The sequence below is a fragment of the Dipodomys ordii genome, unplaced genomic scaffold (assembly GCF_000151885.1).
Source record: "Dipodomys ordii isolate 6190 unplaced genomic scaffold, Dord_2.0 Scaffold11, whole genome shotgun sequence".
NCBI classification, from domain to species: domain Eukaryota; kingdom Metazoa; phylum Chordata; class Mammalia; order Rodentia; family Heteromyidae; genus Dipodomys; species Dipodomys ordii.
The window spans coordinates 11174072-11198627 of NW_012267227.1; the positions used below are offsets into that span (position 1 = coordinate 11174072).

Genomic DNA, 24556 nt, shown 5'->3' on the forward strand with positions numbered 1-24556 from the left:
ACAATAGTGTTTGCAGTGTTAAGAGACTCATATTCTCAGTCAAGAGGCAGGGCAGTAATAGAGATTGGATCTTGCTAAGAGATGGCATTAATGTGCCTTTCCCCAGAGAACATAAAGATTCCTGGCAAACAAGGGTCAGTTAGGCCCGAGGTTTGGTCAGTTCCTCCCTTAGAAGTGTTGGTGACTTCAATCAGACAGATTGGCTTTGAAGCCAAAGGGAGGGAATCAATTAAAGGACATTGCCAAGGGAAGACTTGGGAAAGAAAATATTGGCTAGATGAGAGAGGAATGGAGTATTTGAAAAATCCAGAAAAAAAAAGAGAGAAAAGGGAGAAGAAGTGGGGGAGGTTATAGCTGAGATGAAGAAATTGAAAAGTGGTATCAGTCAAATTCTGCCTCTTTTTTTTTTTTTTTTTTGGTAATAGTTCTGGGGTTGAACTCAGGGCTTAGATGCTGCTACTGTTGTTGTTGTTTGCTCAAAGCTAGTGAGCTACACCTTTGTTTCTGGCTTTTAGGTGGATGAGAGTCTCATGGACTTTCCTGCCCAGGCTGGCTTCACACAGCAATCCTCAGATCTCAGCCTCCTGAGTGGCTAGGATTACAGGTATGAGCAACAGGTGCCTGGTTTAAGTTCTGCTTTGATCATTTGAGTTGCTAATGAGATGGAAAGCGGGGTAAGATGGGGAATGAGAATAGAAAGGCCCTAAGGAAGATCGGCAATAGGATGAGATGTCCTAAATCAAGACCTGAGTGCTAATATCCAGTTCATTCCTAACTTTGGGCAATCCACTCTATCATTCTAGACTTCTTTCTTCAACTCTAAAGCAGTAGGGTTAGACTAGATGACCTTGAACATTCCTTTCTTCAGCCCTTTATTCTCAACATAGAAGTTACAAAATCAGAGACTTACATAAATGGAAACTTCCAGATTGAAACATGTATTTAGCTTTTCTAAGTAGAAACTATTTGGAAGGGAGAAACAATAGATTTCCTCGCAACACTTGGCGCGCAATATTTGCTCTGTAAAACAATCAGCAAGTAAGCATTATTGAACTGGGTTCTTACATAATTACAGGAGAATTAAAACCAATTTAGGAGGCCCATCTTTCCCTTCCATCGATCAGAGGAACGATGAACATCAAAGAGTAGAATTAAAAGAGACAGGAGGAAAGTGACATCGAACAAAAAGAATGCTGGTCTAAGCCAGGCGCCAGTGGCTCTCACCTGTAATCCTAGCTAGGCAGGAGGCTGAGATCTGAGGATCATGGTTCAAAGCCAGCCTAGGCAGGAAAGTCCAAGAGACTCTTATCTACAGTAAACCACCAGAAAACTGGAAGCGATGCTGTGACTCAAGTGGTAGAGTGCTAGCCTTGAGCTGAAGAGCTCAGGGACAGTGCCCAGGCCCAGAATTCAAGCCCCACAACCACACACACACACACACACACACACACACACACACAAAAGAATGCTGGTCTACAGATCAGCAGCTAGAAGATGAAGTTCCAGCTCTACCATTTCCAAAGGTTGACCATGTCATTTGTCTTCTGTTCCTTTGGCTTCCAAAAGAATCCTAAAAATCCAAGAATCCAGCTTCTCATATTACCTGTGACCAACCAGTTGTGATCACCTAAAAAATAAATAAATAAACAGAGACAAAACATTCTTCTTATCTCTATACTGATAAAATCCAAGATGGAAAGAATTTTACATATTTCGAAAGAATTAATTAATATAATATAGGGAACTAGGCAAACGAGTCATGGGAAGAGTTGAAAAGCCAAACAAAGGAGAGTGTGAAGCAATCTGGACATAAGCAATATCAAGAAATCACTGCCAACTCACTCACTCAGAGATGTGGGGTTTTTTTTTCTTTTCTTTTTGTGCTGATGCTGGGTCTTGAACTTAGCACCTGAGAACTGTGCCTGGGGGTTTTTTGTTTCTTATTTTTGGCTCAAGGCTAATGCTGTACCACTTGAACCACTTCCAACTTTTTTTTTTTTGGTCGGTTATGGGGCTTGAACTCTAGGGCCTGGGCACTGTCCCTTAGCTCTACAGCTCAAGGCTAGTGCTCTACCACTTGAACCACAGCACCACTTCTGGTTTTCTGGTGGTTAATTGGAGATAAGAGTCTCACAGACCTTCCTGCCCAGGCTGGCTTTGAACTGCTCTCCTCAGATCTCAGCTTCCTGGGTAGCTAGGATTACAGGTGTGAGCCAATGGTGCCTGGCTAGAGGCTACCTTCAGACAAGTGTTTACTTTGGGGTAAATTATTAAAAATAGGGCCAGCATGGCTAATTTCTTATTCCTAGAGCAAGGGGCCACGTCAGCCCAGGGGCTGGTGTGGAACTGGCAGGCAAGAGCCTGCCTCCTGCTGCCACTGAAGGTTTGCAGACAAGATCCCTCTCCATCCCACAGAAGGAGACAGGCAGATAGATGAGTCACATTGCTGGCAGGGATTAAAGGAGTATTATTGTGTTCACAGAAATGGATCTATTTTATTATGTGGTGGGTTGGGTTTTTTTTTGACACCTTGCAAATAGATATGTGTTTCCCAGAAGACAGGCGATTTCCTTAAAAAGCCAACGATTTTTGTTTGTTGAAATGAAGAAATGACCAATGAGAATGAGAAATTCTCATGGTGTCGGAAGAACTGCCAAGCTGCCAAGATGTACTGGAAACTGTGAGCTAGGTGGTTTATAAGTCTAGATTTGAGTGTGTAAAATGAGGCTAGCCTTCTAAAAATACACAGAGGAACTACAGAAACCCATTCCCCTTTCACTTTCCAAAGGACTTTTTTTTGGTTCAAGAAAAAATAACCAATGTACATTTTAAAGGGAGATTTTTACCACCTCCATCTCCACTGTTTTCCATGCAGGACGGTTGTGAAACACCATTGTAAAGACTTCCTTCTCCAACATACATTTTCCACACTGGGAGAAGAGATAAGCTCGGCTCTACTCATCTTCCTCATTAAAACTCAAATGCATGCCAGCAGACATCTCCCTCTGGTTCTGGCACGACAGGTTGCATCTCATAGGAAATTAGAATGGAGACATTATTTAGTTTGGAGTTCTCTTTTCCATTGTTTAGCTGCACATTCGGTCTTTCATTCTATGTCTGTGTCCCTTTTGGCAGAAATATAGACTATGAGCAACTATAAGAACAGCTAACTGGAGACGTGTTGTTTATCTAGATTCATTTCAGACTTTTCCAGGGCACTCTGACCAGTTCTTCTTCCTCCCCATCCCACGGGCGCTTATCTCTGCTTCAAGATGAGCTGCTGTTTGGTAAAGATCCAGGGACAGCCGGGCACCAGAGGCTCATATCTGTCATCCTAGCCACTCAGGAGGCTGAGAGCTGAGGTTTGGGGTTCAAAGCCAGCTTGGGCAGGAAAGTCCTATGAGACTCTTCTCTTCAGTTAACTCCAAAAAGCTGGTAGTGGAGCTGTGGCTCCAGTGGTAGAGTGCTAGACTTGAGCACAAAAGCTTAGGGACAGCACCCAGGCCCTGAGTTTAAGTCCTTAGGGGAGGGAAGATCCAGTGACTAATAGGTACAAATTTGCTGTCAGTGTACATTCCCAGTTGATCACCTTCAGTGCCTAAGTAACTGCTTATTTGCTTACACACACACACACACACACACACACACACACACACGGATGTGTCCATACAACTCTTACTCTGTAATCCAGACCACTTCTTCCCTAAATGAATCCAAAACAAATAAACAAAAACACTTGTTACCAAGCACAAGGAATGGAGGTTTAAGTTCAGAGAGAAAATTTTCACATTTTCTTAGCCAAGTGCTAGTGACCCGCCACTGTGATTCTAGTTAGTCAGGAGGTTGTAATCCTAGTTATTCAAGAGGCTGAGACCTGAAGGGTCATGGTTCCAAGCCAGCCTGGGTAAAATGTTTGTGAGACTTCATTTCTAACTAACTAGCAAAAAGCTGAGCTGGAGGCATGGGAGAGCACCAGCTATAAACAAGCCCCCCCCCAAGTTCACAGTATGAGACCCCTGAAGTCAAGCCTTAGTAGTAACCAAGAGAGCTTTTCACATTGTTGAATCTACGCCCTATCCTTTATGGGAAACACATAGCCTTTTCAATCCAATGCACTTTATTCTGCAAAAATATCATTGTTGTTATTTGTTCTAAATGGGCTCCAAGAGATCTAACAATTAAGGTTCTTTCCATTTATCAGACATTACCTGGGTGCCAGGCATTGGGAAATAGCTTCCGTTGCCATTACTTTATTTACTTCTTTACAATCACCCTGGGAAGAAGATAGCAACCCAGGAGGAAACTGGGGTGAAGCCATTTGCCCAGGAGCACATATGTAATATGGAGGTGCTTTCTACCATTCCATCAACACCGCAACCCCCCCCAACTTTTTTTTTTTTTTGGCCAGTCCTGAGATTTGACCTGGGCACCGTCTCTGAGCTCCTTTTGCTCAAGGTTAGCATTCTACTACAAGAGCTACAGCACCACCTCCAGCTTTTCCTGCTAAGAGTCTCACAGACTTTCCTTGGCCAGAATGGCTTCAAACCCTGATCCTCAGATCTCAGCCTCCTGAGTTGCTAGGACTACAGGGGTGAGCCACCCCTACCCAGCCCCCTCCTTTTATCTCTGAAGCTTCTCCAACTTTTATCACTGAAAGCCATGAATTTGGCCATCCAGAAAACTTTTCCAGAGAACACAAAGTAGAACTGTGTTTGCACACTGTAAAGCCTACAGCTAGACTCCAAGCTAAACTTCCCTGTGACACTAGACCACAACATTACCGAGCAGATTTCTCACATTTGACAACCCTGATTTCAAGTCTATTGAATCTGAAATCCACTCACTGTGAAGCCCAGTTTCCTCATCTGTAAAATGGGCTAGATTGTACAAAATTGACAACTTTCAACAAAAATTTTTAGCCCCCCCAACATTGTCAAATGGTTAACCTAAATCTACTCCTGAATCATTGTATAGATTAAAACAGTCCAAGAAGGACTCTGGTGGCTCACACCTGTAATCTTAGCTACTTAGGAGGCTGAGATCTGAGGATCGTGGTTCAGAGCTAGCCCAGTAGGAAAGTCTGTGAGACTCTTACCTCTAATTAACCACCAGAAAACTAGCAGTGGCACTGTGGCTCAGCTATGGCTCAAAGTGATAGCCTTGAGCAAAAGAGTTCAGAGACAGCATCCAGGCTGAGTTCAAGCCCTATCACTGATAAAAACAAAAACCAAAAATCAAAAACCAGTCCACTCAGGAAATGCTTGCTAAATGGCGTCTCTTATTAGACTTTCTCTTTTGATTTCTCTCTTCTATAATCAGTAGCTTGCAATCTCTGCACAGTTCATATGCACAGGAGTTGGCTTGAGGTTAGGTGACTGTTGGAGCCAGTAATTTCAAGAGAAATAATAAAAAACATGTGTAATCAAGAATTAACAATGAAGGCTTTATTACCCTTAGTTTGGTCTCTTCATTAGTAAAGAAGTTGGGGCTGGGAAGGCAGCTCAGTGGTATAGTGCTTGCCTTGCATGCATGAGGCCCTGGGTTCGATTCCTCAGCACCACATAAGCAAAAGGAAAAAAGCCGGAAGTGGTGCTGTGGCTCAGGTGGTAGAGTGCTAGCCTTGAGCTGAAGAGCTGAGGGACAGAGTTCAGGCCCCACTACCAACAAAAAAAAAAAAAAAGTAAAGAAGTTAACAAATACAGGTTTTGGGTTGTTGTTTTGTTTTCAGAAAGCTGGGGGTGGGGTGGGGGTGGTAAAGAAATTCACCATTCCCTGAGTGTCATCAACGAAGAAACGATTTTTTTTGTCTTTTTGTTTTGCCAGTCCTGGGTCTTGAACTCAGGGCTTGGGCACTGTCCCTGAGCTTCTTTTTGCTCAAGCCACAGCGCCTCTTCCAGCTCTTTCTGTTTACGTGGTGCTGAGGAATCAAACCCAGGGCTTCACACATGCTAAGCGAGCACTCTTACCACTTAAGCCACCTTCCCACCCAGCCGCAAGGAAAATGATTTTAAAACCAATTCTTGCCAGCCACGAGTGGCTCAGGCCTGTAATCCTAGCTTACTCAGGAGGCTGAGATTTCAGGATTTCCGGGGGGTTAAAACCAGATAACTCATTAATCAGCAAAAAGATAGAAATGGAGCTGAGGCTCAAGTCATAGAGCACTAGCCTTGAGTGGAAAAGTTCAGCGCCCCAGGCCTTGAGTTCAAACCCCAGTCCGTGGCTTTTTGAGTTGGGGGACAGGGGGTGGGTGGGGTGGGGTCTCGAAATATTGGGGGGCAGCTTGACTTGGCAGGGCAGACCCAGACAAGCCAGGGCAGGGCCCAACCCAGCACCAATGGCCCCCACCTGCTCTGCCCACATCAGCCCGGCTGGAGTCACCTGCATGTGAGTTGCTTTCTTTCCTCCTTAGATTCCAGGGCCCAAAAGCCGATGGCCTCGCCTGCATTATTTTATGCACTGCACACAACATTCCGAAGTGGAAAGTTATTTCTTCCTTTCCCCCCTCCTCTCTCCCCCTCCCCGAAGTCCAAGATCTCAGAGCACCCCCACAAACTCTCAGCCCTGGAAACTTCTTTGCCTATAACGGGGAGCTTTGGCACCCGAAGAATCCTGCAAACTTGGCCACGTCCCAAGCTGCTGGGGGAGGTGGGGGGGGGGAGAGTCGGGCTAGGCGGACGGTGGCAACTAACCTCGCTCCCTCCAATCCGGGGTGGGGGGCCCCCGCTGGGCACCGGTGGGGGCGGAGCGACACCCCTTCCCGGGGAGGTGGTTCCTGGGGACTTGGCCCGGGGCCTGCAGCTGTGGGGCGCCCGGACGCTCGGGCTCCTCCCTCCCTCGCGCTCGCCGCCTCGCGCGCGCAGGAACCGGCCGGCGGGCGCGGGGTGCGGGTGCCGGGAGCGGGGCGCCCGCGGCGTGTGGCGGGGAGCGGTGGCGCTCGCCCTTGGGCCCGCAGCCTGGAAGTCGGGGTGCCGGGGGAAGGAGGGGTGGAGGGAGCAGGGGGAGAAGGGGGGGCTGCCCGAGCCCGGACGCCGGCCCCAGCGTCCCGCAGACGGGCGGGCGCGGCCGCGGGAGCATGGATTCGGATTCCGGGGAGCAGAGCGAGGGCGAGCCGGTGACCGCCGCAGGTACGGGGGCGGCCGCCCCGCGGGGAAAGGCTGGGACGGGGGTGGGGCGGGGAGGACGCGGGGCAGGAAGCCCCGGCTTTCCCGGCCGCCGGGTCGCGCGCCTTCCAGGGGCGTCTCGGCTCCTTTTGAGTTTGGCTTCGGGGCTCCCCACACCCCAACCCCGAGGAGGGAGCGGAGGTGCGGGGGGCCGGTGGCTCACTCGCTCGGCGTGCGGGTTTCCCCGCAGCTGGCTGGGGGGGGGGGTGAGGTGGAGGGAGGGGTGCAGGGCGGGGACGGGGGGGGTGTCGCCAGGGCTGGGTTGGGGGGGTTCGGGAAGTCGGGGTCCCCGTCGCCGGCTGCTAGAGGAGGAGGCCCCCGTGACGCGGCTCGCTGCCCGTGGAAGTAACTTTGCGAGCGCCCTCCGGGTCCTCGATCTCGGGTTGGAGGGGACCTGGGGGGGGTCCCCCGCGCTGCCGAGCAGGGGGCCAGGCCCGATCGGGATGGCGGCGAGTGGGGGGGGCTGTCCCCCCAATCTCCCACCTCACCCCAGCCCCGCGAGAAGCGGGGGGAACATGCTGGGGGACGCTGAGCTCGTGGCTGTGGTTCCCGAGGCTGCAGAAGTGATCGCCTGTGCCTGAAAGGGGTGTGGGGGGAGTCCCCCAACCCTGGGGTTTCCCCCACCCCGAAAACCCAGACACACGGGCCGGAGGAGGGAGCCGGGCCTGGAGCCCGGCTTTGCCTTTTGGGGGTGCCGCCAGCTTCCCACAATCGATGGCGATCGAAGCGTTAGGCTGCTGCTTCCTTAGAGAATTCCTCCCTCGCCTCTCCCACCCCCAGCTGGGGGAGGGGGGCCGTCAGGGTTTATGCCAGGCTCTATCCACCTCCACCAGGCTTTGTCCACCTCCACCAGCCCCCCCAGCCTTCCCCCACGCACCACCACACTCCCCGACCAGGCCCTCAAGGTAGCCCGGCTGACATAGACCTATGACTGCTGGTGGGGACTTTCCTGGATGGGACAGAAGCCCCAATCTGGTCCCCACTCTTCCCAAGGGCCAAGGCTGGGGATCAAGGGACGGGAGGCCTCACCAAGTCCAGGCGTGGGTGTAGGAAAGACAGATTGTAGAAGGAGACAGGACAGAGCTCTACCTGTTACTCACTTCCATCCCCACAGCCCCAAACCAGGAGGATCTTCTATTTCCATTGTACTCAGGTTGGGAGGTGAAAAGCTTTGCTTTCCCAGAGCCCGTGATGGCACACGCCTTATAATCCTAAACTACTCAGGAGGTTGAGTTCTGAGGATTGAGGTTCGAAGCCAGCCAGGGTAGGAAAGTCCAATCTCCACTTTTTTAGTAACCACTAACAAAGCTGGAAGTAGAGATGTGGTTCAAGTGCCAGCCTTGAAGTGGCAGTGCCCGGGCCTTGAGTTCAAGTTCCACCATGGCCCTTGGCCACTGTCGTTGTCACCCTTGGGTGGGTAGCCAGAAAGGGCTAAGGCTGGAAGAGAAGAAAAATGACATGGCCCAAATGCCTGTGTGTGAGAATCCCTGTGTCTGTGTACAAAAACCACCTGTCCTGCGCAGGTACACAGAGCCCTTGGCATCTCTGGGTGGGTCTGTGACTGGGCAGTATGGAGATTTTGTTTCCCAGGTAGCTGGTGGATCATCTCCCTTGGTTTCAGAGTTCTAGTAGATACTTGATATCTTTGATCTCATAGGGCAGGAGGCATTGACACTAAAATCCCAATAAACAACAACTTGCTGTTAGAGGTTAAGAGGTTGAGGGAGGACTGGGAATGTGGCTTGGTGGTAGGAGTGCTTGCCTAGCATGCATGAAGCCCTGGATTCCATTCCTCAGTACCACATACACAGAAGAAGCCAGAAGTGGTGCTGTGGCTCAAGTGCTAGAATGCTAGCCTTGAGCAAAAGAAGCTCAGGGACAGCACCCAGGCCCTGAGTTCGAGCCCCAGGAGAAGTAGGAAAAAGAGAAGGACAAGGAAGGAGGGAAGAGAAGAAAAGGAAGAGAAACTCGAAGACCCTGGGTACTTGGGTGTGGGGAGAGAGCAAACTCTTACAACACCCTAATGTTTTCTCACCAACCACCTCCCCACCCAAACCTGCCTGCCCCAGTGTGTCTTCCTACCTGTAGATATTTCTGTCACTTTGTGTGCAAAGAGGCCTCTGGCACAGCTAACAGCAAACGTGATCACCTGAAGAATGAAGCTGTCAGCTCTCAGGACCTGCTAAATGCTGTTTGCACCTTAATGTTTCCTACAGACGTTTCTTCGTGGGCTTGAATCTCACAACGTGAGCATTTATTTTAATGTCATGAGCTGTTCTGCTAAATGGCATTTAGGCTCACTCATTATTTTCAGTCTTCAAGTATTCTCCCTTGTGACAAAGCTTCAAAACTAGATGCTAATTTGCCATCTTGCTTTGATTGCATCCTGTCAAATGGAAACCTCTCCTCTCTCTCTCTCTCTCTTTTTCTCTGGTGGGGCTTAAATTCAGGGTCTCATGCTCTTCCTTAGCTTTTTTGCTCAAGGCTGATGCTCTACCACTTGAGCCGTACCTCCACATATGACTTTTTCCCCCTGGCTAATTGGATATAAGTCTGTCAGATCATCAGATCTGACTCCTGAATAGCTAGGATTACAGGCATGAGCCACCACTCCCAGCAAATGGAAATTCTTGTTGCAGATTCATAAACGGTTCAAATGACAGTACGTTATCCATAAGGGTTGACACTTGGCAGGCATCTGTGGAGTTGTATCTCTTCTAGGTGAATGTGTGTGTGTGTGTGCATTTACCTACCTTACAGGTAGCTGAGATACAAAAGCTATTTCCTCACTCACTGTTTGAACCTGTGAAAAAGCCATAAGATGTCCTTTATAAGGTTAAGAGACTGAAACTCTGGAATTAGAAAGATACTGGTTTCTGTTTGAACCTAATGGACAATTGCTTAACCCCCCCTCCCTCATATCTCAGTTTCTTCTTTGGTAAGTTGGTGCTAGCTCTAGCCTCAAAAAGGCTTAGATGATGGCAAAAACAAATAAAAGAACACAGGAAAAGTGGTTTGGGAACTAGAACTTTGATTATTGCTGGATTGGATGATTTGGAAGAGTATTTGCCAAATGATGGATCTTGGTGCTTTATAAAATATTGATCACTAGGCATGCATGTGTAAAACAATTAGTATTCATGTCATTATCATGCTAATATAATTACCTGGAGAGATTTTTATATTGGCGTTTCTCCTTTTTTGCTGTATGTGTATGTGCATTGGGAGGAATTTTAGTTAATATCTCTCATTTTCATTCATCTTCCCATTCATGAAGGTAAACCTCCCGTGTTGGTTTGCTTTTGCGGGGGAGGGGTTGGTACTGGGGTTTTGAATTCAGTGCCTAGTGTTGCCTAGGCAAGTCCTGAACTCCTGAAGCCACTCCTGTAACCGGCCCCCTCCTGCTTTTACCACCCTCTCTTCCAAGCTAGGAAAAGGTATAAAAAAGCAGAGAACCTCTCACTCAGTCCCAGATCTACCTGTGAAAGTGAAGATGGGAAGGCTCATTCCCCTGTGCTGCTGCCAGTGGAAAAAAGCAAGAACTTCCCTTTCTTCTCCTTCCTTCTGCTTTCCCAACCCCATAAACCACTCCCATTCTGCATGGTAGGAAACACTAGAGTGACTCACCTTTCTCTCCCTCTCCCTCTCCCTCCCTCCCTTTCTCCCCCCCCCCTCGGTTTGTGTGTATGTGTATTTATGTGTCAGTACTGGGGTTTGAACTCAGGGCCTTAGAGCCCTGTCCCTTAGCCTTTTTCACTCAAGGCTAGCTCTCTACCATTTGAGCCACTTCTGGCTTTTTGATGGTTCATTGGAGATAGTGACTCATAGACTTGACCAGGCTGGCTTAGCACTGTGAACCTCAGATCTCAGCCTCCTGAGTAGCTAGGACTACAGACATGAACCATTGGTACCCAGGACCTTTCTCCCTTTTCACTTTTGCCCATGACAGTCAAATTCCTGGCCACCTGTTGGAAGAAGAGTGGGACACTCTCCATAAACCACTCATCCTTTCCTGGATCCCTTTTCAGAGGTCTCCGCTAACAATCTCCCCACTTGATGAGGTGTATATCTTTCACTGAACAACATCCTGTGACAGTGGAGGGTAGGAGGAGAGGGCTGGATGAGATTGATCTCAATATGGATGTTTTTGTTTTATTTGCAGGAAGCATAGGCTGATTATTCTTTGTCACTCTGCTGCCTGCAGCTCTCCTCTGGCTTTCTGTCATTTTTTTAAATGGTTTTTTTTTTCTATGATTAGGAAAGAGGCAGGGTTTATGGAACACTGGATTCGCTCCAGAGACCCAACTTGGCCATCTTCCCTTTGGCAAACCTACCATCCATTGCTCAGAAAGAAATCCTAGAGCCTGGTGTATTAAGTGGAGTGATTAAGAGTCTTTCATGAGGAGTATCAGGGGAGTAAGCACTAGAGATGTCAGCTTTTTCTTTCCTTTTTTTTTTCTTTTTCTTTTGCCAGTCCTGGGTCTTGAATTCAGGGCCTGGGCATTGTCCTTGAGCTTCTTTTGCTCAAGGCTAGCACTTTACCACTTGAACCACAGTGCTACTTCCGGCTTTTTCAGTTTACGTGGTACTGAGGAATCGAATACAAAGCTTCATGTATGCTAGGCAGGTATTCTACCACTAAGCCACATTCCCAGCCTGTCCTCAGCTTTTTCTTTTCCCCCCTTTGGACTTGGAAGATCATGACAATCTACCCTACTGAGGGCAGATGAGCTCCCAATACCCATAATGGCGTGGTGCACAACTGTCAAGCTGGTGGTGGATACTTGTGCCTGGTTAGGTGCTGTAGAAAAGGCAGCTGTGGCTCACACCTGTAATCCTAGCTACTCATGATGCTGAGATCTGAGGATCGCTGTTCAAAGCCAGCCTGGACAGGTGTGAGACTCTTATCTCCAACTAACCACTAGAAAATTGGAAGTGGCACTGTGGCCCAAGTGGTAGCGTGCTCGCCTTGAGCTGAAGAGCTGAGGGACAGTGCCCACGCCCAGGAGTTCAGGCCCCACGACTGATAAAATAAAAAAGAAAAGAATGTGTCCAACAGAGATGGAGGAATGTAGGGTTTGCCTAGACTCTACTTTCAGACTGTGGCCACAGTATCAAAGATGGTAGTGGCACTAAGGAAGGCAAAGGAGGAAGGATGGTAAGTGGCATTTTGGAGAAATCAACAACAGAAGTTGGTGACAGATTGTACAAAGGCAAGGAAAGGAGCAGGAGGGGGAAGGAGAGCCGTGACACACTGAGTGGCTTGTTGAGCTGGAGCGAGGGCAGAACAGCAGGGCAAAGTGGTTCTGAAGGACAGAGGGGGCAGGAAACAGACTCTGTCACCCCATAAATGTTCCTGGCGACTATGCCCCTCTCTTTCCTTCAGGCACTTGGCAGTGATGTTTTGGTTAGAGGGTTTTTTCCTCTTTGGAGATTCAGCTCTGCAGGTGCATTGGTTTTGAGGAAGTGTGAAATTTGGGGGCTTGTTGATTCCCACATGCCTTATTAGTCTGCTGATGATTCTTTGTCAACAGATTGATAATGGATGGACTGACCGAGGGAAGGGGAGGGGTGGCCTGGGGAGGATGAACCATTTGGCTATTATAGTTCCTTTTCTTGATCCTGAAATGTACCCCACATGTACACCATGTGCTGTAGCTGCTCTATCGGTTAGTGCCTTGTCTCAGACTTATGTCTTTGAGAGTTTATGGGTATAATAAGTGAATGAGCATCTTGGGATGTTTGCATCCAAAAGGCCAGAGCAGTGGTCAGAAACTTGGCCTTTAGAGCAGAATTGTCAGACCCTTCTTTCAGTGTTGGGTTGAATTTCCTGTGTTGAAAGATTTCTTGCACTCTCTTGGATTCTGTTAGGAGATAAGGACCCAGTCTGTTCTGTCCTCCAGGGCTTGAACTTGGACGGGAAGGACGGGACACAGCACAAATGACCACAGCCTTGGGCAGTGCATGGAAACTCCTGACCTCCCCTGACTAGGATGGCACCCTCATCCGGGTCTCTGTTTATGTGTTCTTCCTTGACATAGGCTATTTGCTGTTCTGTATTTTATGGTGATTCCTGGATGGGACTGTTGCTTAGCTCCAGGAGGGCAAAGGCAGAGTTTTTTGTTTTGTTTTTTTTTCATCTTCCCCACTTGGACACCATCCATGTACCTTACCACGTACCCCAAACACAGAAGCAGCAGGCTGGCTGGTAGGTGAAAGCATGCACACAGTAAGCATGGATAGATAGTGCAAATGACTTGGATGGAGGTCAGCATGCAGAGGTTGATTTGGAACTTCTCTTGGAGTCTATACCTGTTCAAGGGAAGGGAGGTAACAGGAAGGGAAGGGGATGTTGAAGGGAGAAGGAAAGAGAAGGAGGGGAAGGGAATACCACAGAGGAAAAGGGAAAGAAAAAAAGAGTGAAGGAAAAAGGGAAAGGAAGGGAAGAGAAAGAAAGGGAAAACGGAAGGAAGGAGGATGGACAGAAAAATGCAAGTTGTGATGCAGACCTCCACCCAGCCTCCTCTAAGCCTGCAGGGAATTCTGGAAGTAGAATGCCCCCTTCAGAACTGTTCTGAGTTGGGGTGAAGACTCCATCCTTCATATCCCCACAATGGTTAATCATAGACATAGTCCTTCCAGTGTGCGGCCTTGAGTGACTGCTCCCTTCGGCCTAGGGCTTCTGCAGGGGGCTCACAGCAGCCCGTGGAGGAAATCCTGCATGCCCCAAGGAGAACCTGGATGATGTACAGCAACATCCACCACAGGTAGCACACAGGGCACGTTCACTAGGGACAGTGGCCTAGTCTGCTTGCAAAGTTCAAAGGATCACTGCTTAAAGCAGTGAACCTTTTTAGGACTGTCAAGATGGTTAGATTCAAGCAGCCACTCTAGATAGCTCTGCACCCAGTAGGAATCCCCACAATCCAAGAGACAAGGGTAGGCCACGGCTGAGCGTTCAGAGGTGCTGTGTGCAGTGTTAATGAATGGCAGTGGAATTGGATTGTGCCTTTGGAGATGTCTGCAGCCATGGGAAGAAGGGAAAACACTCCCCAGAGAGTGCAGAGCTGAGCCCGACGCTAGCAATGGATGGTGTAGGGTTTGGAGGATGGGTACAGCATGGTTTGCTGTCATGGGAAGTCCTCTGGAGATGGAGAGAGAATGTGTATGAGTGTATAGAGAAGGCTGTTGCCTACGTTACTTCTCCTCTTTTTTAAAAAAATTATACACACACACACACACACACACACACACACACACACACACGGCACCTGCTTTTTGATTTGTCAGCCAGACGCAGTTCTAGTCACACTTTCCATTGACACTTTTCTCTAACTGGATTTTCACTCCTCCCCCATTGGCTCCCACCAGAATCCACATGTGCTCCCCTAGGAGGACACTATATAAATAAGGTTGTTTTGTTCTTCACTCCCTCTTTGTATGAAATGTGGAAGCAGGTGGGTGTTTGGGATGTATTCCACACACACATACAAATAAAAGAAGGCTGGGGGTGGTGTGGCATGTGCAAGGTCCTGGTTTTGACACCCAGATGAAGGAAGTTTGGAAAAGGGGAAGGGAAGGAGAGAGGGAGGGAAGAAAGAAAGAAGGGAGGGAGGGAAGAAGGAAGAAAGGAAGGAAGGAGAAAAGAAGGAAGGGAGGGAGGAAAAAGAGGAAGGAAGGGGAGGAGACAGAAGGGGGAAAATGAAGGGAGAGAAGAAGGGAGAGATGATTTAATATGTATTTCCTCTAATAGCCCCCCAGAAAAAATGTAAGAATACCTTCCCCTCACACATCTCCTATATTAAGCCATAAAAGCACATTACTGGCCGGGCGCCAGTGGCTCACTGAGATCTGAGGATCATGGTTCAAAGCCAGCCTGGGCAGAAAAGGCTGTGAAACTCTTATCTCCAGTAAAAAAATAGAAAACCTGAAGTGGTGCTGTGGCTCAAGTGGTAGAGCGCTTGCCTTGAGCTGAAGAGCTGAGGGACAGTGCCCAGGCCGAGTTCAAGCTCCATGACCGATAAAAACAAACAAATAAACAACAACAACAACAAAAACACCTTATTTCTTCTACATCAGAAATGTTCTTTTTGGGCAACTGCTCGGCACAAACTCTGAGACTACTTTAGAACAAACTTCACATTCATATTGGATTTCCTAAACATCATTCATTGCCTGGGCATAAATTTGAGCCTGTTCATGGAAAATCTACCAGTATGCAGACTATAAAAATGGAAGGTTTGGCAGCACAGAAAGTGCTAGACACACCCTAATAGAAACCAGGATTTTGTAATTCGGTTCTCCAGGACAGAGAGAGAGAGACGGAGACAGAGAGATAGACAGACAGACAGGCAGGCAGGCAGACAGACAGACAGACAGACATACACACACACACACACACACACACACACACACACACACACACACTTGGTGTCCAATATTGTTAAAATTGTAGAGAAACCAGAGGGACAACAGCTGAATGCTAGCTTGTGATTTCTAAAGTAAAATACACTATCTGGGAGCTGTTGTGGCCCCCAAAGGAAGTGTTGTAGCCATACACTGCTCCATGGAGATTCCAGTTCGTGTGTGACTCTGGAGTCAGGAAGTTCTGGGAAGTGTTTTAGTGAATGTCTTCTGTTTGCAACTTGGGGCCCCATGGGTTCTGCTGGAAAGGTGAGCAAACAGGGAATGGGGGGAGTAAGGCCCTCTGGGGCAGTTTTTGCCTACCAAGTTTGAATCCTGCTGCTTAGCTTCCCTTTGGATGAGACTGAAAAAGTTAGATGTGTGCCAGTGGCCTCATGCCTGTAATACTAGCTACTCAGGAGGCTGAGATCTAAGCCTTGTAGTTCGAAGCTAACCCCAGGCAGGAACGTCCATGAGACTCTTACCTCCAATGAACCACCAAAAAGCCAGAAGTGGAGGTGTGGCTCAAGTTGTAGAGTGTTAGGCTTGAATGAAAAACCTAAGGGACAGCCCCCAGACCCTGAGTTCAAGCCCCAGTACCACCACACCACCACCACCACAAAACTGGAGAAAGTTGGGGAGGAAAGGCTGAGATTAGGATTAAAACTCGGTAAAACTACAGGGCTAAGAAGCTGTGGGAAAACAGGATGACCTACTGTGGCAGGATGGCCCTTTCCGGCCAGTGTCCAATCCCACTATTATATTTTATATTTCTATTTGTTTTATGTTAATCAAGTCCTTACACTGTCTTAGGGATTCAATTACTTGTTTCTATGGTATTAATAAGCTCTTATACCAACCAGCCTTTGGTCTAAGTATTATAAATGAACCACTTTTTCTAGATCAAGAAAATAGAGGCACAGAGAGGTTAAGTAACTTGCTCAGGATGGCACCACTTGTCCACAGAAAAGAAGCCAATTGGACTGCAACTCAGTTCTTATTGCCAGCAGATCACCTGGCTAGGCTGCTTTGCAAACCTTTGCTCTGCTCCTACAGAGCTTACAACCCTGAAGGTTGGGTCCTTCTGTTAGTTCAGGCATGGTTCTGTCAACATTGATGCACTCTTCTAGTAGCCCAAGTACAAGGACTGGTTGATTTGAATTCTAGGCAGACTGGTGAAGGATGGTTGGGGGGGGGGTGTCTTAGTCTTTTATTTCTTATATATTGTTGTTTATGTTGCTGTAACAGAACATCCGAGACTGGGTTGTTTATAAAATAAAATGTTAAAAGCGGCTTATTTTGGCTCACACTTCTAGAAGCCAGGAAGTTAGCATCTGGTGGTTGTATCATCCCTGGTGGAAAACTGGAAGGGCAAGCTGAGTGTGGGTGGCTCACTCCTATGATCCTAGCTGCTCAGGAAGCTGAGATCTGAGGATTGAGGTTCAAAGCCAGCTCAGGGAAGGAAAGTCTGTAAGACTCTTACCTCCAATAACTTAACTCAAAAAAGCTAGAAGTGGTGCTGTGGTTCAAGTAGAAAAGCACTAGACTTGAGTAAAAGAAGCTCAGGGGCAGTGCCCAGGCCCAGAGTTCAAGCCCTAGGACTGGCAAGAGAGAGAGAGATGGGGGGAGGAGAAAAAGAAAAAGATGGAAGTGGAGGTGGAGGACTCAGTGGGAAAATACTAGCCTTGAGTGGAAAAGCTAAGTAAGAACATGAGGCTCTAAATTCAAGATCTAGTACCAATACACACACACGCGCGCGTGCACACACACACACACACACACACACACACACACACACACACTTTCTCCATTAAATTCTCATAAGTTAATAACAATTTCTATAATAAAAATATTTTTCACATGTTCCTAGATATCAAGCTCTGGATTAACTTTTTTTGCCCACAGAAGGCTTTCTACCACTTGAGCCATGTCTCTACTTCTAGATTTTGTTAGATAGTTGGAGATACAAGTCTGGTGGATTTGTCTGCAGTTGGTTTCAAATCACAGTCATCACATCTCAGCCTCCTGAATAGCTAGAATGCAAACCCCCCATTCTTTTTTCTTTTCTTTTTCTTTTTTTTTTGCTGGTCTTGGGGCTGGAACTCAGGGCCTGGGTGCTGTCCCCAAACCTAAAGGCTAGTGTTCTACCACTTGAGGAACAGCACTACTTCCCATATTTTTCTGAGTAGTTTAGTGAAGTTAACAGTCTCACAGACTTTATGCCCTGGCTAGCTTTGAACCATAATTGCCAGATCTCAGCCTCCTGAGTAGCTAGGATTACAGGCATGAGCCACTGGTGCCCGGGGCCCTGAATTCCTTATTATTACAAGTCTACTTGCACCTCATTGTAGTCTGGCCAGCAGAACAAAGGTAGCCCTGTCAGGAAGCTAAAAGGAAAAAGTATTCACAGCTAGACTCACATTTATGAGCATTAGAAACCCAGTTTTTAAATTATCCTCAATCACTCTTAGTAGTTAGGGTTCTCTACCAGCCTGAATTTGGTCTATATTTACTTTTTTTTGTCTTACATTAAAATAACTTCTTTTTACACCCTCCCCTACACTTTTTTTAAATTTTTTATTGTGAAAATACTGCGGAGGAGTTACAGTTACATGAGCAAGGTAATGAGTACATTTCTTATTGTTGCCTCCTCCTTTGTTTTCCCCCTACCACTCCCTTACTTTTTTCTTTTGCCAGTCCTGGAGTTTTAATTCAGGGACTGGGCACTGCCTCTGAGCTTTTTTTTTTTTTGCTCAAGGCTAGCACTCTACCACTTGAATCATAGTGCCACTTCTGGCTTTGTCTGTTTATGTGGTACTGAAGAATCGAACCCAGGGCTTCATGCATGGTAGGCATGCACTCTACCACTAAGCCATATTCCCAGCCCTCCTTTTTGCCCTTTTTCAGATACAAAATTGTAGAATATTATACATCTTCACCTTTCAGAATATTATCTCCTCCCACTTAACCACAATACTCTTAGTGCTTTACGTGGAAAGCAGTTTCCTTATTATTAAGAAGCCATCTTACCAGTCACAGTGGTGACTGACCAGTGTGGTTTTATTAAAGGAGACATCAGAGAACCTCAGAGGCTGAGTGACTAACACAAGGGTAAATTTCTGGAGAAAGCAGGCATTGTGCCAAGAATGATGTAGAGCAAGTGCCAAGGCCAGCAAGTGTGGTGAACTCAAAGCTGTTCCACCAAACCTTTCAGGGATGAAGGCTTGGGGATAGATGGGGAGGTCTTTTTCAAGCCATGTTGGTGCTTTGTTTGGCTTTGTGTTAAAAAAAACAAGCAAACCAAGACTGGGTATATAGTTTAGTGGTAGAGCACTTGTATAACATGTATAAGGCCCTAGATTTGATTCCCAATACATGGAGAAAATAAGGTGGAGAGAGAAAAAGAAAAGAAAAAAGAACTCTACATAAAAACATTTCTGGCCGGAGCTGGGCGCTGGTGGCTCACGCCTGTAATCCTAGCTACTCAGGAGGCTGAGATCTGAGGATTGCGGTTCAAAGCCAGCCCGGGCAGCAAAGACTGTGAGACTCCTATCTCCAATAAACCACCAGAAAACCGGAAGTGGCCCTGTAGCTCAAGTGGTAGAGCGCTCGCCTTGAGCTGAAGAGCTGAGGGACAGCGCCCAGGCCCAGAGTTCAAGCCCCACGGCCGACAAAAAAACAAAAAACATTTCTGGCCGGGTGCCCACCGGCTGTGCCCACTGGGTGCTCTTGCCTATAATCCTAACTACTCAGGAGGCTGAGATCTGAGGATCACAGTCCAAAGACAGCCCGGGCAGAAAAACAGAAGTGGTGCTGTGGCTCAAGTGTAGAGTGCTTGCCTTGAGCAGAAGAGTTCCAGCCCTAGGCCCAGTGCCTAGGCCCAGAGTTCAAGCCCCATGACTGAAAAATAAAAACAAAAAACAAACCAAGCTGGATGCCAATGGCTCACACCTATAATCCTAGCTACTCAGGAGGCTGAGATCTGAGGATCGAGCTTCAAAGCCAGCCCGAGCAGGAAAGTCCATGAACTCTTATCTCCAATAAACCACCAGAAAACCGGAAGTGGGACTGTAGCTCAAGTGGTAGAGTGCTTGCCTTGAGCTGAAGAGCTGAGGGACAGCACTCAAGCCCACGACCGACAAAAAACAACAACAACAAAAATTTCTGAAGCCTAGCACAGTGTCTCATGCTTGTAACTAACTACTCAGGAGGCTGAGATCTGGAAGATCATAGATTCAAGCCAAGCCAGGCAAAAAGTTGACAAGACCTCTTCTCTACCAGTAGCTAGGTATAAAGGCTCATGCCTGTAATCCCAGCATAAGTGTTGTGGTTCTAGGCCAGTGTGAACAAAAAAGTTCACAAGGTTCCATTTCAGCAAGAACAGGTGGGTGTGGTAGCATAAGCCAGTTATACCCCAGTTACAGCAGGAAGTATGACAAATCTGAGCCAAGCCACTGGAACAGACTGAAGAGCAACTCGTGTGTGTGTGTGTGTGTGTGTGTGTGAAAGGGAGGGAGAGAGAGAGAGAGAGTGTGTGTCCTGGGGCTTGAACTCAGGGTCTGGGCACTGTCCCTGAGCTTCTTTTGCTCAAGGCTAGCACTCTACCACTTGAGACACAGTGCCACTTCTGGCTTTTTCTGTTTGTGTAGTACTGAGGAATCCAACCCAGGGTTTCATGCATGCTAGGCAAGCACTCTACCACTAAGCTATGTTCCCAGCCAAATAAAGAGCAACTCTTAAGAACTAGATTGTAGTGGTATAGTGCTTTAGACTATAGCTTTAGATTTTTTTTTTTTCTGATACTGGGGCTTGAATTCAGGGCCTGGGCACTATCTCTTAGCTTTTTCCAAACAAGGTTGGTGCTCTACCACTTGAGCCATAGCTCTACTTTTAACCTTTTTATGGCTAATTGGAGATTTAGAAGTCTCATGGATTTCCCTGCTTGGCTTGGCTTCAAATCACAATCCTCAGATCTCAGCCTTCTGAGTAGCTAGGATTACAGGTTGAACCAAAGTCACTTGACTGAGAACTTTATATTCTGCTAAGAACTTTGTTAGTTAGCTCTAGACATAGAAAGCTAACCAATAAAATAAAATAAACAAGCCATTTTAACTCCTAGGAAAACAATATAAACAAGAAACAAATTCAGTCATTGAAGTGAAAGAATTCAACATGACTAAGCTATGAATGGTATTTAAACCATAGTAATATAATTTCTGAAGTGTGATTTAACTAAATGTCGAAGTGAACCAAATTGGAAAATGGAAAAGGAAACAAATGGGGAAGAAAGTTCAACTCCCACCATCTATAGCAGAAAGCTGAAAGTCAATAAAAAACTAACAGAGTAAACACGAAGTAGCTAAAGTACTTTGTGTTCTATTTCTTTTGTTTGTTTGTCAGTCATGGGGCTTGAACTCTGGAACTGAGCGCTGTCCTTCAGCTCTTCAGCTCAAGGCTAGTGTTTTACCACTTGAGGCACAGTGCCACTTCTAGTTTTCTGGTGGTTTATTGGAGAGAAGTGTCTCACAGACTTTCCTGCCTGGGCTGGCTTTGAACCGTGATCCTCAGATCCCCGCCTCCTGAGTAGCTAAGATTATAGGCATGAGTCACCAGCATCCAGCTTTGTGTTCTATTTCTTTTTTTTTTTGGGGGGGTCCAGTCATGGGGCCTGAACTCTGGGCCTGAGCACTGTCCCTCAGCTCTTCAGCTCAAGGCCAGCACTCTACCACTTGAGCCACAGCACCACTTCCGGCTTTTTTCTTTTTGCTTATGTGGTACTGAGGAATCGAACCCAGGGCCTCAGGCATGCAAGGCAAGCACTCTACCACTGAGCCAACTTCCCAGCCCCTTTGTGTTCTATTTCTAAGGAGCCAGCATAAGAAGTGGGTCAGAAACTAGTCAACTAGTGGCTCATGCCTGTAGTTACTTAGGGGTCTGAGATCTGAGGATTGTGGTTCAAAGCTAGCCCATGCAGGAAAGTCCACGAGACTCTTACCTCCAATTAACCACCTGCAAACTGGAAGTGGTGCTATGGTTCAAAGTAGAGCGCTAGCTTTGAGCTGGGCCTGGGCACTGTCAGCTCAAGCTTTGAGCAAAAGAGCTCAGGCACAATGCCCAGACCAAACCCCATGACAGATGACAAAAAAAAGAAGTGCATTAGACAATGTTGTACTTTTTGTGGGGTGGGATATCCTGGGACTTAAACTCAGGGCCTGGAGTATCCTAGTCAAGCACTCTCTCTCTCTCCCTCTCTCCCTCTCCCCCCTCTCTGTCCTCTCCCCCTCCCCATCCCCTTCCCTCCCCTCCCCCTCTCTCTCTCCTGCTTGAGCTATACTCCCAGCTTTTTGGTTTTCAACTTTCTTATGAGATAGGGTTTGACTAACTTTGCCTGGCCCCACCTCAAACTTGTGATTCTTCTACCATTGCCTCTCAAAATAGCTGGGATTACAGATAATGCCATCATGCTGGTGTGAGGATTTGTACTATGCTGTAAAACATAGAATGATTTAGTTGTGGGGTTTTTTGGTGTGTGTGTGTGTTTGGTTAATACTGAGGTTTAAACTCATTGCTTTGTACTCTACCACTTAAGGCAGCCTTTTTTTTCTTTAGTTGGTTTTTGAATAGAGGCTTGTGTTTATTTCCAGGCTGGCCTGGATCATGTTCTTCCTACTTATAGCTGAAATGACAGACATATATCAACATGGCCAACTTTTTTTTTTTCTTTTTGCCAGTCGTGGGGCCTGAACTCTGGGCCTGGGCGCTGTCCCTCAGCTCTTCAGCTCAAGGCTAGCGCTCTACAACTTGAGCCACAGCGCCACTTCTGGCTTTTTCTGCTTATGTGGTGATGAGGAATCAAACCCAGGGCCTCATCCATGCAAGGCAAACACTCTACCACTGAGCCACCTTCCCAGCCCAACAACATGGCCAGCTTTTAATTGACTGAGATGAAACCTTGTGAATTTTTCTTTAATCTTCAATCATCTAGATGTCTGCTTCCTGAATAATTAGAATTATACACATAAGCTATTTAGCATCTGGATATGATTTGACTTTTTTTTTTTTTTTTGGTTGGTTGTGGGGCTTGAACTCTGGGCCTAGGCACTGTCAGCTCAAGGCTAGCGCTCTACCACTTGAGCCACAGCATCTCTTCATGTTTTCTGCTGGTTTGTTGGAGGTAAGAATCCCACGGACTTTCCTGCTCAGGCTAGCTTTGAACCTCAGTTCTCAGATCTTAGCCTCCTGAGTAGTAGGATTACAGGTGTGAGCCCCCGTGATTTGACTTTTAAAGTAAAGGTACCTGTACAGCTTTGAAAGTGAATGGGAGGGAGGAAAAGAGAAAGGGAAAGGGAAAGGAGAGAGAACACTTGCTGGTCAGCCTAAGGAGTAATGTGGAAACCCTGGTCCCTCTCCTTGATCCTTCTCCCTGGACATGTGCAGGGCCCCCAGGGCCCTGTTGAAGGAAGCAAGTATCAGTGTCAAGGATATGCCAGCTCTGATTGTCATTATTGTTCCTGATATAAGTTCGAATGTATTTCAATACAGGTCAGAACTGAGAGATCCTTATTCACTTAAGAGACATTCTCTGTTTCAGTCCCTGGCTGTGGGTCAGAATGAATGAACCATGATTCCTGCCCTCAAGGAATTTGGAGACAAAGTTATTTCATCCAGCTAATAGATGATTGATAGAAGACTGATCATGCTACAAGATGATAGGAGTATGCTTGAGGACAGGGGGATTACAAAGAGAAATCTCCCAAAAAGTCTTTCAAGTGAAGCTCTTGCGGTTAAGTAACAATCCGGGTTGGGAGGGGTCCAAGTACTGGAGACAGAATGTGCGGAGGTACAGAGGGGACCTGGCCGTGACAGAACCTGGTACAGGTGATACCAGAATGTGGACTTACATCAAGAGCTCAGAGATGTAGCAAGTGACCAGAAGACACACCATCAGCTCAACAGCCTGCTCTACATTGTGCTAGAGAATCTGGCTGTGTCCTGAAGGCTATGAGAAGCTGTAGTGTAGCCACTATGGAGACTAGCGCGGAGATTCCTTTAAAAAAAAAAACAATAAAACCTGGGCTGGGAAGGTGGATCAGTGGTAGAGCACTTGCCTTGCATGCATGAGGCCCTGGGTTCGATTCCTCATCACCACATAAGCAGAAAAAGCCGGAATGCTATTGCTCAGCTGAAGAGCTGAGGGACAGTGCCCAGGCCCAGAGCTCAGACTCCATGACTGAAAAGAACAAACAAACAAAAAACACCTGAAAATAAGATCCAGCTATCTCACTCCTGGGCAAAGGAAATGAAGTCAGTGTACAGTAGATCTACCTGCATGCCTTGTGTATTGGGCACCATTCACAATAGCCAAGACAGAGTTTTCTTCCTTCCTTTTTTCCTTCCTTCCTTCTCCTTTCTTTTCCTTTCCTTTATGTGTGCCAGTATTGGGACTTGAACTCAAGACCTGGATATAAGCTTTTTTTCCTCAAGGCTAGCACTCTGCTACTTGAGCTACAGCTCCACTTCTGGTTTTTTGGTGGTTAATTAGAGATAAGAGTCTCATGGAGTTTCCTGCCCAGTTGGCTCTAGCTTTCAACCATGATCCTTAAATCTCAGCCTCCTGTGTAGCTAGAATTACAGGCATGAACTACCAGAGCCTGGCTTATGATTGAGTTTTCTTCAGCCATAAAGAAGAATGAAATCCTGTTTGCTGGAAAATGGATGGAACTGGAAGACATTATGTTAAGCCAGGCACAGAAAGATAGGTACCACATGTTCCCTCTCTTGTGTGGGATTTTCCTTAAAGCCAACCTGAATGTGGGGTGTTGATTCCTAGAGGTTGGGGGGAGGGGGAAGAGGAGGTATGTATGGATCGAGAGAGGCTGGATTTGATCGGTGCTGTTGTACACATGTCTCAAAAGATCACACAGAATGAAAATGAACATGTAACAAAATGAAACAAAAACAACCAAGATCTATGCAGTAAAATCGTATTCAGT

General features: G+C 47.1%; 1 protein-coding gene across 1 annotated transcript in view; it reads left to right on the forward strand.

The window, feature by feature from the left end:
- The first annotated feature begins 7002 nt into the window (after positions 1 to 7002).
- Tnfaip8l3 (tumor necrosis factor, alpha-induced protein 8-like 3) overlaps positions 7003 to 24556 on the forward strand; it is a 29746-nt gene continuing 12192 nt past the window's right edge. Inside the window, exon 1 of the mRNA XM_013010202.1 lies at positions 7003 to 7124. Within this exon, the coding sequence (XP_012865656.1) occupies positions 7073 to 7124 (52 nt within the window). The 5' untranslated portion in view covers positions 7003 to 7072. The remainder of the gene's footprint in view (positions 7125 to 24556) is intronic.